Raw genomic sequence first — 14,814 nt, 5'->3', positions numbered from 1 at the left:
ATATATATATATGTTATAAAAATAAGTTTTTAAATTTTGTACAAATCTTGATAATCAAAATTGTTAATTTTTTTCAGACCTAATCTTTTATATTTCTCGCAACAGATTATAGTGTAAATCAATTTATCAAAAATTATTTTGTAAGTTATATAATTGGATAAAATATAAAACAATATATATTTTATTGGTATAAAATAAAGATAACATAAGTACTTACAACCTAAGTACTATTACGTAAAAATTTTTTTGTTTGTAACTTTGATTTTTATTTTGGAAGTAACTCCAGAATTATAAGCTAGATTCATAATCAACAAATTAATAAATTTTCCCGCTATCTACATAATTTATGAACATCATCAACTTATAACAGTAACTTAATTTACAGATCATAAAGAATTGAAGGTTGTTTTGAAATATTAAGGATGATATATGCTGGTTTTTAAACAATATATCAGTTATCACTGAGATATGCAATTCCATAATGAGATGAAAACGTTATAACTGTTTAATAATTTCGATTAATTTGATTTTTGTAATCATTGTCAAAAGAAAAATTATACTCATATATATCTTGCATTTCCTGAATAATAAATTTCAAAATATATACAAAATATTGGCACAAATATAAGACTATAAATAAAAGTACAACATAAAAGTAAACACCAGCAACTAAATATAAAACAGCATTTAACAGAGTCATTCAGTGATTCTAATAACTATGACATTTTAAATTAATGAAAAAAGAGAAAGTATCGGTTAACGAATTAACTTAACTTTCATAATTTACATATTGCAAGTTTTCAATTTTCCAAAACCACGTCATATACGATTGCGTACAATATATTTTTCTGCATTGTAATTTATGTATATTTCTCTTTTAATATAACATCACTAAAAATAAATCACCAAAAATAAATCTACAAAACGTTTGGAATTCTTAAATAGTTTATTAGTTTTATTTTATCAAAATGTTTTTATTTCATTCTTCAGCACGTATTATGATCATTCCCTTAATGTGACTCGCAAAGTGATAGGCTCCCATAGAATCCATCTAGGATTCGAAGTATTAAAAAAAAAATGACGTTTATGAGCTTTTCGTGTATACCAACGTCAAAGAAAGGAAATCTGTCCTATCCCTTGCACGTAAGTTCTCGAGAATATTTGTCTCGTGTCTCTATTTGTGAAAATTGTCTTAAATTTCGGTTACTGCTTGTTCTTTTTTTTTCTTTTTCGATGAACGATGTTTCCTCTCCTACTGCTGAATTCATATGAAGGTTTCGGTAGTGATATCGGCTCCATAGGAAAGGGAAATGATGAAACTGTTGAGAATCTGTCATGTGTATAATAATATGTACGTTCAATCGATGTACTGTGCAAGCCAACGGAAGCCTTCCCCATATCCCTGCCGCTTCAGAACTGAGCACATAAACAGTTCCAGCGGACGGCCGGGTATTTCATTGCGAGCAATTTTACCCTACAAATCGATTATATTTTTTTAATGAGAAGCCGATAAAAATTTTATCTCATTCTAGTACTGTAGTTTTTATACTAATATAAAGAATTACTATTTCGATTTGCATGGAAATACCTTTCCTGTTGTTTGTCCATACAGATTAAAGAAGTTTCTGAGTTCATCTTCAGAAGCCGCGGATGGTTTGTCAATTTTATTGCCTAGCACGAGAACCGGACATGCGCTAAGTTGCTCGTCAGTTAACAACGCATCTAATTCGGCTTTTGATTCTGGTAATCTTGTTCTGTCACTTGCGTCGACAAGAAATACTATCGCGTCGACAGCTGGAAAATAATCCTTCCATACGCGACGTGCTGTAGAGATACAATTTGCAACAATATGAGCAATTATTTTACAATAGGATAAAATGGAACATAAGATGTACATTTTTCTTGCATACCTTGAGTATGACCCCCAAGATCAAAAGTTGTAAATCTCATATTCCCGATAGATAATTCTTCAGATGCTAGAACAAAGACCATTAATAACTCAGTAAAATGTTGATTTTCATTATTTGTTGCAGTAATAAAGATATATAATTTATACAATTATAAATATAATTACTTGGATGTAATGTAGGTACATGTTGAGCTAAACGATCATCCTTGAGCATATGAAGCAATGTAGTTTTACCTGCGTTATCCAAACCTAGGAAGAGAAGCTTGCCACTCTTCTTCCATAGTCCTGAAACAAGATCATACAGATCAAATGTACAACAAATTTGTTGAGAAACAGAATATTTATATGAATTTATATGAATTTACGCTAATAAGAAATGTTACATGAAATGAAATAAACTAATATCGAAATTTCCATAAATTATAAAATGTCTATCTACTTTGTCAGATAACAAATATGATAAATATACATATTTAACAAATATTATCCTTTTAAAAATAATTCAGAGTAAAAGAGCTTGTACAATTATTATAAGAGATTTTACAATTGTTTTTTCAATGAAATTATTTAAATATTGTATTCCAGATAATTGTTTCGGTAACAGAATCTTCTCAGTAACGTTAGATATTTATAATTTCTAAATACTCTAAGTATTAGCATGACAGTGGATGCATTCAGCAGAAAGCATTTTTACAAGCATTGTAAGATTCCTTAATATATGATTGTGGTTCTTGATCTTTAATTTCTTGCTGGATCTAAATGTATAAACCAATCATATTAAACAATTTTACAACAGTTGTAAAGCTGCTTTTTCTGCTGAAGGCAATTTATTACAATTATAATATATAATTTGTAATAAGATTGAATCTTAGCAAAAGCAGTGATTAGGAGACGATAAACTTACTACCTACTTGCATTAATGCAATTAATGTGAGAAAAAAGTTCTACCCACCGAGATAATTCAGCACTCCGGCGAACCAATCCCAAATAAACATATTTATAGATGCGATTATGTGACGTCGACTGTGCTGTGTACGAGTTAACTAATGAATGACTCTGCAACAATAGCAAAGCAAATTAACGAGAGTTCACAGTCTAGCAACGTGACTCGATCGACTGACTGTTTAAATCCGACCTCGCAACCTTGAACTCTCTAATAGGAAGCGAGATGCGAGGTCGTCATTGTCGTCGTCGTCGTCGAGCTCATCGCAGGCATTCGCGTATCCCGGCGATCCAATTCCTCTCGGCTGCACTTCTCTCCACCTTCTTGGAGAATCTCATGTTCTTCGCTGACAATCTAATTAGACAGATATTTAATTTTACTTGTGACAAGTGTAGAAAAGTGCAGACGAGGCGGAATGAAATGCGATGTGGAATCTATGACGACTTGCTATTCTTCTCTCTTTCTCTCTTTTTCTCTTTCTCTCTTTTTCTCGCCATATGATTGACGAGCGATTAATTATTCCAAGACAACGGCTCACCAGATCTCCGTCTATCTCTTTCTCTCTCACTCTCTTGTTTACTGACAATAGACGATTATTAGCTCCTCTCGACGTCTTTTTTTTTCTCTCTCTCGCAAATAAATGAGAAGACGCAAGATTGATGGCCAATCTTTTGGAGAATCGCGCGCGTTACGTTAAAAAGTAACGGCCGAAGACTCGTTACTCGTAGTTGACGTATGTTTCACGTACTCACTATGAAAAAAAACGTATGGAGGCCGCGGGAACGGAGAAAAGTGCTTTTCCTTCCATAGAAAGAGCAGCCCGACCACAGAGCCTCGTTGGCTGGCAGTTGGCACTGGGTGACGTCTACTTCCGTTCGCCATGTTGGGCGAAATAATCGCTGCATCATAGGCGCGAGATTTTAAACATTTCCATGTATTTTTTGGTATTTATTTATTTTTTGGTATTGTATTTAATTCTCATATATTTCCAAATTATTTTACAGCTGCAAAACGAAGCCGTATTTCTTTCTTTTACAAAACAATTACAAATTGTATTTAATCTGAAAAAGAAAATTTTCTTTGAAGAATAAAGATAAAAAAATGAGTTATATTGTGTCTTTTAGACATGTTTAAATGGAAAAGGAACGTTGTGAGAGAAGCATGTTCAATATACATTTCTGTGTATCTTTACTTGATTTATTAATAAACGCATTGAATATATTTGTGTCTACATGTGTCAAATTTTACCGAAATAAATGCTTATGCATGTTCTTCACGAGAATGTCGATTATCCTATGCCAGAGATGTGTTTACTGTTTACGTCATGAAGCTTTGTTGAAAAAATAATTTTTATCTCTTATCTCGTGTTTCCCAATTTTATCTGTAGAGGAACTGAGAAGTTATATGGTTAGTGTTATAGTTAGAAAAGTAGCATTATCAAATTCCAAACAAGGTTATTATAATATTTACAAGAGAAACACCAAGTTCTGTTTCCGCCGATTTGGTTGAATTTTATATGTATAATAGCTCAGCTTAGCCAACTAATTCGTTAAAATTATCCTACGCACCTCTCAAGCAATCGCGAGGAAAATGCGATAAAAAATTTACATGTTCAAAATTTACATGTTCGGAATGTGCTGATCAGTAAGAACGAGGCAAATAAGTGGCGCGACGTAGTCAATAAAGGCTGACTACAATGCAAAATCTCGGGTTTGAATTTCATTTTTACAAATTTTTTTATATGCAGCCTATTCTGTATGTATATTTTTTAATATTTGATTTAAAAAATTAATGTTTAATAATCTTTAAATAATAATTTTGCAGGTCAAATATCAAAAAATACACATTCACAATGCAGATGAGAAAATACAATTTTTTAAAATAAGATTGAAAGATTCCCCTTCTCTCCGTAACATTATATCTGATGTCTTTACTGAGCTTGCGCTCCGATATTCATTAGTACTGGAAATCTATAATGTACATAACATATACTATAGAATTGCAGTATTAGCAGTGAATATCGACATACAGCCTGATTACACCACGCTATTATTTAGTTCATTATAAACACGTAAATTTTTAATGTTTCTTGTGAATACTTGAGAAGTACGTCGTATAATTTAAATACAAATTGGAGGGCTGAACTATTATATATATATATATGTGTGTGTATGTGTGTTTTGTGTGTGTGTGTGTGTGTATGTGTGTGTATAATTCAGTCTAATCAGAAGAAACAAAATTTGGGATTCCCATTGTTAGTTACATTAAACATGATATATGTATAACTGTTATATTACAAAAAATTATCGGCTCATATCTAACAATATCTAACATTTCTTTAAGCATAGTTTATTATATCTCTCATACTATAATTATTAAATTATCAGTAATTTTAATGCTAATTAAATTAAAGTACCATAAGTTTATTACAAACGTCAACGATTTGCATTACCTTTATGTTTCTCGTAATGTGTCAATATTGATCTAAGGTCAAAAATTATAAAGACAGCATTACGAATATTTACATCGTGTAATTGAAAGTTTTTCCAGAAAGAAAATTACATATTAAATATACGATTTCGGATTGTAAGTAATAAACATTGCAGTATAGTTTAAATCAAGATTTGTTGATTATTTGCAGATACGAATTTACCTGCAGTATTATTGAAACTCTTTTCATCTTACTCGCATTGATACTCGAATCGATTACAAATAAATTGCCTACTGCGTATCTTGACTGGTTTTATCTCTATTAACGGACGAAGCAGACGGAATTGCATTCAATTTCATGTTGGATGATAGAAGATACGTTTTGGTTGCAGAATTCTCAGCAATGACGTAACTAGTCTGAAAAGTATAAATACTTCAAAATTATCATAATAAAACATGATTTATTCGCAAATATAATTCGCAAATAAAACTAAAATTCAGCTTTGAAGTGTCTAGAGCATAACAGTGTAAATTTAAAAATATGAAATTCTGTTAGAGACCAATAAAATGTGAATTATTAACAAATATATAATATCAGACTAGACAATATTTCTTATATATATATTATCGCAAATATTTTTATTTTTATTAAAAAGAAAAAAACGATTAAGGAAAGTTTTCGAAATTAGAATAGCATAATATTTTATTATAGTATTTTCAAGCTATTTTCTGTTTGGACTGTTAGGATTTACAATAATTCACTCTAGATTTTTCAAGTTCAACGTAACGTGATTAATATTTACTACGAGTCATTACCTGTTGTGAATTTAAATTTGCATTTGAACTGACAATAGTAGCATATGCAGATTGCTGAGAACATGTCCGCATGTGTGTGGGCCAATGTGACTCTTGGCACGGATAATTACAATAAGCAGTGTTCCAGCAACAATAAAACATTGCTTCCTGTCCACATTTGGCACACCATTGTTTCTTCTTAGTCTCCTCGATACATCGGTTCTTTTCATCTTCGATCTCTTTACGAACTTCCTCAATCGATCGCAATTTCTCCGCTTCCATACTCGCGCGCATCTCACGTTGAGTACGATCTGGAATTTATAATGTTTCCTGAAGTATTCTTATGTTATGATAATACTATTAAATCATTTTTTTTACAATAAAGAAAAAATAGGTATATACCGGCGTTGTGTTTCAATTCGGTTAGCTGCTGCTGATGTTGCCACTTCATATGTTCGATCTGCTTTCGCAGGAAAAGTATGGTCGCCTGATAATTATCGTTGGTACCGTTCTCGCCATTAATACTGTTCTGGGCTGCCTCCTTGTACGCCTCTTCCATTAAATAGCTCATTTTTCTCGCAAGTTCATGCGCATCATGATGCAAACGTGCGCTGATCGGTCCGGCCTCCGGAGGTGTCACTTGATATGTGGATGGAGTTTCTTGGCCAATCGGAGAAATCTCCATAATTCCATCTGCATTTGACGAATGTTGAATATTTTTTGAATTAGACTTAGGGAAACTCTTCTTAGCCTTTTGAGATGAATTAAGGTGTCCCTCATTGTTGCCTTGATTAAGATCGATCGTCGACGTGACCTGTTTTGCGGGCTCAGTAGGTTTTCCATTGGGAACCACGAGGAGCAACACAGATTTATCCGTTATAGGAACGACTGGATTCGTCGATGTAATAGTATGAGTAACACTCGCATTCGATGCAGACGATAAAGTTATATCGATTTCAGGCATGTTTTTAACATTCAATGGATCATTTAACAGTGATATTCTAGGAACGCCTTTATTTGAATTCGATAATTTCTCATCTTCTTTGCTCGCGGATAGAGACATCAATTCTTTCTCTGCATTTAGTTTATCAACAATACTTGTTTTCAGCTTGAATGCTTTGTTGTTTCTTGTATACTTTGTTATTACCTTCGGATTGTCCATTTGTGAGAATGTCACTTTAGGATTAATAATATTTTTCAAAAGGGATTTCTTCTGCACTACCGTATCAGTAACTGGATAAATTGCAGGTTTAGGCAAAATTTTTATAAACGATTTCATTTCATTTTTCGGTTTCTGTGAATTATTCTCATTTGAGATACTAGCATTAGAATTTATGCTATTACTTAAGGTACTAACATTAGGACTTGTGCTACTATTTGAAATACTAACATTAAAACTTATGTTATTGTTTGAGATATTAGTATTAGGACTTAGGCTATTATTTGAGATACTAGCATTAGGATTTATGCTATTATTTTCAGCATCTGTTTCTGTATGCACAACGTTTAATCGAGAAGTTGATGTCTTCGCATTACTTGATTTTCCATTTTTTATCGTTTTGTTTTGAGCAACTTCTTGAGAGTTTGACTTTACAGTTTCTTGATTTGCTTTTTTATTCAACTTATTACTATCATCAGTTTGCGAGCTTGAAGTATCTTTAACATCAGTATTTAATTTTTGTACTTTTGGCGATGTTGCTTCGTTCTCCTTTTCACAAGCATCACTTGTCGGATCAATATCTATTTCACTAATGTTAGTCAATTCGTCACTCTGTGATTTACCTTTAAAAGAACTTTGTCTTTTTTGTGGCGATTTCTTCTTTTGAGATGTGGGAACTTTGGGATTGGGAAGATGGTTCTTAGGTTCGAGGGGATTGTAATTCGGTAGCATCAGTCGTATCTGCAACGGATTGTTCGGGTCGTACTGAATTTTGGGTGGAGCAAATTTGAACTGGCCAAACATAAGCGCGAGTTTTCTACAATGTCGAGTAATTTCTTTTACGCACTCATCCATGTCGGATTTTCGTTTACGAGGAGATGGTGATGGTGGCTCTTCAGAATACAAGAAAAGGTCCTTCGGCGACACCCAGGCGCGGTCGTGTTCACCAAAGAAACGCACATCTACGTATCCTTGAGAATTCGTACGAGGCATTGCTTTTGCCGGCCAAAACGGAAAACCCTTTAATTTGGCCCACACAAGTGGATGAGGTCGACGGCAGGGCTCAATGAACCACGAAGGTTGATGCCTTGGCAAATTTCGACTATGTGCATAGCAATCGGGACATGCATCAATTTCTGAGATTTCTTGACGTGCTACTTTGATGATCTGCTTCGCTGCGTTTGTCAGTTTCGATGTATCTGCGTAAACCCCACCGCCTATAAATATAAACAAAAGATAAGCTTATTTATCAATTCACCTTTAATATTCATGATTTAGAAACCATGAATAAAGCACAGCAAATTCACGTACACGTATTGAACACAATACAGTTATGTTGAATCCATTTTGCATCGGCCATAAACGCATCGGTACTGCCGTAAAGCTTAGCTCGCACATTCGATTCCAAAAGGCTCAAGTCCATAGGCTTGATAACATATTCTAGGTAGTTCGGTACTTCTACGAGATCCACCGGTTTGCAAAATGGCTCAGACTATATCAAGAATAAAAATTAATCAAGAATACATTAAATAAATAAATTATAAGGAAATAAACACTTAATAAAAAATAGCACTTAATAAAAAATATACATACGCCGGGATAGTCGCGTAACTTTTCAACCACATGCTTGAGCAACATGCACAATTGATCGATTGATAATTGTGCCATGGCTACGGAACGCGTCTCGGCGTTTTCTGCTTTCAAAATGGTCGCACATTCCCCACATATCCACTTGTCCAAAGATGATGGCATACCTCCTATACATTTACGATGATACGAGCGAGGACAGGCGGTACAGTAGGCATCAATATTCTCCTTGTGACATCGCCAACAAAATCGATCGTAACCAGTCTTCATAAATTTCTTTCTCTTACCTCTCGTGCCACTTTCCTCCGTCGAAGAATTAGAAGATTCCACCATCGTCGATTTGCTGAAAATATCAATATCCTTCTTTTTATATCTATATATACGCAACGTATTTGTAAATTTTCTATAAAGATATAATACACAATGCTAACTTTAAAGTTCTTCGTTTTCGTTTTAAAGTTTCTCCTTTTTTTACAGAATTTTTGCTATCTACGCTCTTAACTTCCTTTTCTTTATCTGTAGTTTGAGGTTCTACAAGGGAATCTACATTTTGTGTCTCTTGCTTCTTGTCCATCTTAGTATCATCCTGCTTATCAATTACCAATGATTTTAAATCCTTGGTAGTTTCACTTTTTATATCATCAGAATCATTTTTCTCCACGCTTGTACAATCAGCAGTTGTATCTAATGTTAAACTCTTTTCTTTTGTATCAGCAGTTTCATTCAGCTCATCATGCGAATCAACTGGCGGTGAAGCAGTTGATTTTATCTCGTTCGTTGTTATCGTCTCTATTGTCGTATTTACTTTGTCTGCAATGGGCGATTTTCTCGAATCTTCGCTGCTCTCATGGGACGCCATTTTGGTCATCACCTTCGACAAAAAACATCTAATTGATTTACTGAAAAACGTATCCCTTAAGGCTGCAGCACACATTTTTACATAACGCAAAATAAAAAAATCAACCAATCAAAGTTCCTCTTTTCCGAAAAATGCAAGGAAAGGAATGATTCTGATTGGTTGATTCTCTTATACACTGCGTGTTATGCAAGTCTGTGCTGTGGCCTTTAACATAGATATGCCATCTTGTATAGATCCATATGTATGTATATACTGCTTTTCTTTTAGGAGATTAGTATTCAGTCTTCTCCTTCTTTTTCCTCTTACATTAGACCTTTGGCCTTATTACTTTTCTTTCATATGCTTGTGATGTACACATTGATTATTCAATTGCTACAAGCATATGGGACCAATAGTTTTAATACCGGTTCCAAACAGCGGATTTTTCGAGAGATGTGTTTATAGATAAGAATACTTGGGAGATTGCCGACCTTTCTAAGAGAGCGTAAATATTTTGGTTCCTAGGATCACAGATCCTTAGAACCTGACATGATAAACCAGTGTCCATCATGCTTGTACTGGGATATTCATAGTCAGTTCTTATAGAGATTCTTTAAGATCATTTTAAATACAACACTTAAGCACTAATAACAAAGCTGTATTAGCATTTTAAGACATTATTTATAGTTCTTATAATAAGAACAGAATATGAATACTGGCTACAGTTGACACAAATGTTCTATTTTTTTTGGCATTCAATGAATAAAAATAAACTGATTCAGTTCGTTCTTATTTTAAAATCTTGAGATGACGACTCTGTGATATTTATAATATGGCTCACGATGTCTGTTGAGACTGTACTTAAGCCAATGGCACACCTGGTTTTTTTCTGTTGGATTGCTAGTTGGATTAGAGCACTGACAGTGCCAACGTCGCAATCAATACAATGGCAAGAATCTAATTCAACTAGTAATTTTGAAAGAAAATTAACATCATAGCATAGCTATTAGTTTTAAATATAAGAACTTTAAATATAAGACTATGTATACTGATTTGTTCGGTATTCAGTCGATTTTTATTTTAAAATCATTTTAATATTTTAAAATACTAATACACAGCCTTCTAATTGGCTTATGACATTTTAAGATTGGACTTAAGACAATCTTAAATATAAGGATTATAAATACTGGATGTAGAATAATACTTGCATTAATTGTCTCCTAAAAGGAAAGCAGCCATAATCTATTTACATAATTATTACATTATTTAGTATAAAATTTATATGGAGAATACTTTATATTCAATAAAAAATGAAACTTTTCTTTTAAAACAATAAGGAAAAGAACCAAAATCAATGGTATTTACTTAATTTATGGCTTATGAAGATTTAAAATTAATTTTAAAATTTTTACAAATTTTCTGAAAAATAATGATTCGTCACTTTGAATAATTTATTAAAGTCAAATTGTAGGCCAATGAAAAGTATTAATAATGAGATAAATTCATTTAAAGAATATGTATCACACATATTCTACAATAAGTCATTAGTAATAAATCAGAAGGTAGAAATTGACCAATCATAATCAATTATTCTTCTTACATTTGACTGTAATTGGTCAATTTTTATCTTCTGCCTTCTGATTTATTATTAATGACTTATTGTAGAATAGGCATTAATTTAACATCTAACTTTGATCATGGCACTTCTCATATTCAGATAATATTATTTTCATGTCTGCGAGATTACCTATAATGATAAAAACTGCTGCATACTAGTAATAATTCAAGGTATCCAATAATCCAAGTAGCTGCTTCTAGTATCTGGATAGATTCTCCCAGTAATTTGCTATAAGACATTAGCATTCTCGATGTGATTATTATTGTAGAAAGTACTGCTAAAGTGTACGCGAGTGTATTCAAGATGTTGAACTTAAACAGGTCCTTTACCTTGTAATGAGATTCCAGGATATGATGCTTTTGTATTCCTAATTACACTTAATCACCCTCGAAAAACGGACCGCGAGCCACCAATGCGGCCTAGCAGATCGCTAACGTTAGTAAATGCAGCGTCACAGTGTCAATCAAATTATTTACTGACTCAACTTTATTCGATTCAGCTCGATTCCACACCAGAAAGCTTGCTTTCCTCTTCGTGGAATGCCAACCTTGCTTGCTATCGGTGGCGCCACCAATCGACGGTGTCCCTCACGGAGCCCCACGGATACCATCTCGGTCAATCGTGGTCACGTGACACTCGATACCATCTCGAATAATTATGGTCACGTGACACTCCGTCGCGCCGCTATCTTCCATCCTGTTTCTATTTTCGCCGATTGTCCTTGTTAATAGAGAAAACAGTTGTCAATCGTTCTCCACAGCGATCCACGACAATTTTACTGTGGCAACTCGCGATTCCTTCGCGGCAATGGAGCTATGAGCACAAGAAATGAATATTTCAATTAGATTTATTCTGATCACAAAGATCACGTGTAAAAATAAAATAACAGATAAAAAGAAGTCACAGATATAATATTATATCAAACACACAAGATCTATTTGTGATGTTTTACACTCAGCATCTTCGCTTTCTGTTCTCAATGCCCGAATACATTTTTATTTTATTTTAAGTAAAATGTTATTGAGGATTTCAAGCAACAGACCTACCTTCTACAATAAGCCGTTACTCAAGCTTTAAGTTTTAAGCAGTAAGAAATTGACCAGTCACAGTTGAATGTGAGAAGAATAATCGACTAAGATTGATCAAATTTTTTTATAGGCTTACTTAAAGCTTAGTTAATTATAGTTGCTTTCCATTTGTACTGATTCTTAGATAATTTTCACTTGTGATGTCATAAGTCAGTTGAATGAATGTTCCTTTTGCATTCTGACAAGTGAGACTCAACTGACTTTTTATTTATAATCTGTACAAAATTGAGATCATGTGCTTTAGTGAATCTTAAAAATTCACTTTAAAAATAAGATTATGAATCCTGATAGCAAAGCCTATGATAAAACAGATTTTGAGTAGAGCCTGCTATCAATTTTTGATTGCAGAAAGATAATTGTACATAAAGCTATGAGACAATGTCAGTAAACTCAAAAATATGACAAAGCTTGCTAATATGCTATACCAGTAAATTAATGACAGAAACTGAACAGTCTGCTGCATAACCTGATAGCAGATTGCAAGCAAAAATTTAACGGAGCCTGTTGACACAATCTGACAGCAGAAGAACTGAGCAAGATTTATCATTTTCATATATGGCTCTACTATGAGACTTGCTTCTCGTAAGAAGAAAATACCAGGAGATTTATAAGAAAGAATTATAAGAATTGGTATAAATCAAATAGACAAGTCTCCTAGAGATTCCCAAACTCTTTCAAAGTGTGCTTTTTGAATCTTCGAATATTTTTTATAATTTTCTCATGTATATTGAAATGTGAAGCTAATCAATAATATTTTAGCAATAAAACTGTGATTGATTGTTTTCAGTTTTCACACTAGTATACATAAATATATACTTATATATAATTATATATAACTGTTTATATATATATATGAACATAAAATTTCTTATAAGAAACCAGGTAAATTTAAATGAAAATGACAAATCTTGCTTGGTTTTTGCTGTCAGGTTATGTTAGCAGACTCTGTTCTTTTTGTCAGCAATCTGCTGTCAAAACATCAGCAGACTTTGTCGATAAATCCATAGCTAAATGTGGACACAGATGGCTATGGTTTTGTAGTAAAAATCTGATCGAGTTTTGCTGTCAATTTGCGCGAAAATTGCTAATATTTTGCTATCAAGGAATATGTATTGTCATGTGATAACTTTTTACCAAGTTAAACAAATTATGTCATTAATCAGAGTATGAAATACTCGGCTCACTTCAGACTCAGTCTCACTTGTGTGTAAATGGAAAGTAGCTCATGATTTAAGAAACTGTAGAAAGCCTAGAACAAAACGTCTTTAATAGCAGTGAAGAGTGAGGCTAAACAGTGTTGGAAAGGGCACAATGTAGAATAAATTAGAAGTACGTACCACTCGCCTTCTTCTTTCAGGAAGCAACAATAATCCAAATGTGACGCTGTCATCCCGTGATACAGCTTCCTGGGAGATGCCCTAGATTTCCTCTGATTTCGTAGCAATTTTCTCGTCGTTTGATCAATCGGTTTGCCGCGCATAAATCAAAGAATTGATCATGGAATCAAGTTGCCTCGATATCGTAATTGCAAGGCATTTCTCTCATTTCATCAGTTAGATATGGATATGACAAATACTGTCAGATATCAAAATCTCATCGCCGAACCATCACTATATTTTTTTCATCTCGTCACCCATTATTTTAATCATCTGTGTCATTCAATAGGTTATGTGATCATATGGTCACGTGGTTCTCGATATAACCTCTTCTCTCTCTCTCTTTCTCTCATTCTCTCTTTTTCCGTTTGTGATATCGAGTAATCGCGAGCAAAGCGATATACCACGATGCACGTCAGATGGATGGTGCGCCGGATTATATATATGGGTCGCGTAGATAGTAAACAAGTCGCAACAGCTGTGACTTTACTTATCTAGTCATTATCGAGATAAATGGGGAACGTCGTCGATGAATCCGTCGCTAAAGTGTGAATCTTTAAAGGAAAAGTTGAAATTGGCTAAGCAAATTATGCCTGGAGAATCTTGTGACAGTCCGACGAATCAACGGAGTGTTTAGGTTATGTTATTCTGTCAAAGTATTCGTATTTTATTGAGAACTTCATCGGTCGCCACATAGAGAGGAATCAAGGCTATAATGGGCGATCACATCGGCGATAATATATTAATTCCGCAAGTTGATAATGTTGTATTGATCGATAAAAGCGATGGCAATAACAAGAGCATAGATGGGACGCTGTGCATTAGCGGTCACCACCTCATCTTATCCTCCAGGCAGGATGACGGACAGGAGCTTTGGGTAATTAATAAATTATAAATTTCTCAATACATACAGATTAAAATTGTAAGGAAAATGCAGTTGTAAATATCTTTTTCTCATCACTACTCCAAGGAATGTCATAAAGATATCTAAAGGACATTGTATGTTCTAAAAATGTTTTCATCGTCTTTAAATAAAATTGTTAGATAGATTTTAGCATATTTGAATAATCT

General features: G+C 33.4%; 3 protein-coding genes across 11 annotated transcripts in view; 1 reads left to right on the top strand and 2 right to left on the bottom strand.

Moving 5' to 3' along the window:
• Positions 1 to 1,233: 1,233 nt before the first annotated feature.
• LOC108690165 (GTP-binding protein SAR1b) lies at positions 1,234 to 3,712 on the bottom strand. 4 transcript variants are annotated; one of them, XM_018197323.1, is made up of 6 exons: positions 3,391 to 3,712; positions 2,862 to 2,965; positions 2,075 to 2,194; positions 1,911 to 1,976; positions 1,589 to 1,824; positions 1,234 to 1,474 (listed from the first exon to the last, which is right to left on the bottom strand). In XM_018197323.1, the coding sequence occupies exons 2-6, from the start codon at positions 2,902 to 2,904 to the stop codon at positions 1,358 to 1,360; spliced, it is 582 nt and encodes a 193-aa protein (XP_018052812.1). In that variant the 5' UTR covers positions 2,905 to 2,965; positions 3,391 to 3,712; the 3' UTR covers positions 1,234 to 1,357. The 4 variants fall into 4 exon arrangements, with proteins under 4 accessions (XP_018052812.1, XP_018052815.1, XP_018052813.1 ...); XM_018197326.1 differs by having other exon boundaries at positions 3,601 to 3,712; XM_018197324.1 differs by having other exon boundaries at positions 3,605 to 3,712.
• Positions 3,713 to 4,034: 322 nt separating this feature from the next.
• Positions 4,035 to 13,783, bottom strand: LOC108690182 (protein kinase C-binding protein 1). 6 transcript variants are annotated; one of them, XR_001931866.1, is made up of 14 exons: positions 13,705 to 13,777; positions 13,502 to 13,616; positions 12,326 to 12,582; positions 11,765 to 12,092; positions 11,609 to 11,698; positions 11,409 to 11,507; positions 9,255 to 9,694; positions 8,830 to 9,166; positions 8,548 to 8,728; positions 6,480 to 8,453; positions 6,099 to 6,388; positions 5,506 to 5,699; positions 5,305 to 5,336; positions 4,035 to 4,244 (listed from the first exon to the last, which is right to left on the bottom strand). XR_001931866.1 is itself a non-coding variant. In XM_018197355.1 (11 exons), exons 6-11 carry the CDS (start codon positions 9,689 to 9,691, stop codon positions 5,574 to 5,576), a joined length of 3,345 nt encoding a protein of 1,114 aa, XP_018052844.1. In that variant the 5' UTR covers positions 9,692 to 9,694; positions 11,409 to 11,507; positions 11,609 to 12,092; positions 12,326 to 12,582; positions 13,502 to 13,616; positions 13,705 to 13,777; the 3' UTR covers positions 5,437 to 5,573. The 6 variants fall into 6 exon arrangements, 1 of the variants encoding a protein (XP_018052844.1); XR_001931863.1 differs by having other exon boundaries at positions 11,609 to 12,092; XR_001931864.1 differs by lacking the exon at positions 5,305 to 5,336 and having other exon boundaries at positions 11,609 to 12,092.
• Positions 13,784 to 14,439: 656 nt separating this feature from the next.
• Positions 14,440 to 14,814, top strand: part of LOC108690183 (myotubularin-related protein 9) — a 3,496-nt gene continuing 3,121 nt past the window's right edge. Inside the window, exon 1 of the mRNA XM_018197356.1 lies at positions 14,440 to 14,620. Coding sequence (XP_018052845.1) covers positions 14,459 to 14,620 — 162 coding nt within the window. The 5' untranslated portion in view covers positions 14,440 to 14,458. The remainder of the gene's footprint in view (positions 14,621 to 14,814) is intronic.

This window comes from Atta colombica, unplaced genomic scaffold (assembly GCF_001594045.1).
Source record: "Atta colombica isolate Treedump-2 unplaced genomic scaffold, Acol1.0 scaffold297, whole genome shotgun sequence".
In the NCBI taxonomy this organism is placed as follows: Eukaryota; Metazoa; Arthropoda; class Insecta; order Hymenoptera; family Formicidae; genus Atta; species Atta colombica.
Note: the sequence above shows the minus strand (reverse complement) of the source record. Positions and strands in the feature narration are given on the sequence as shown.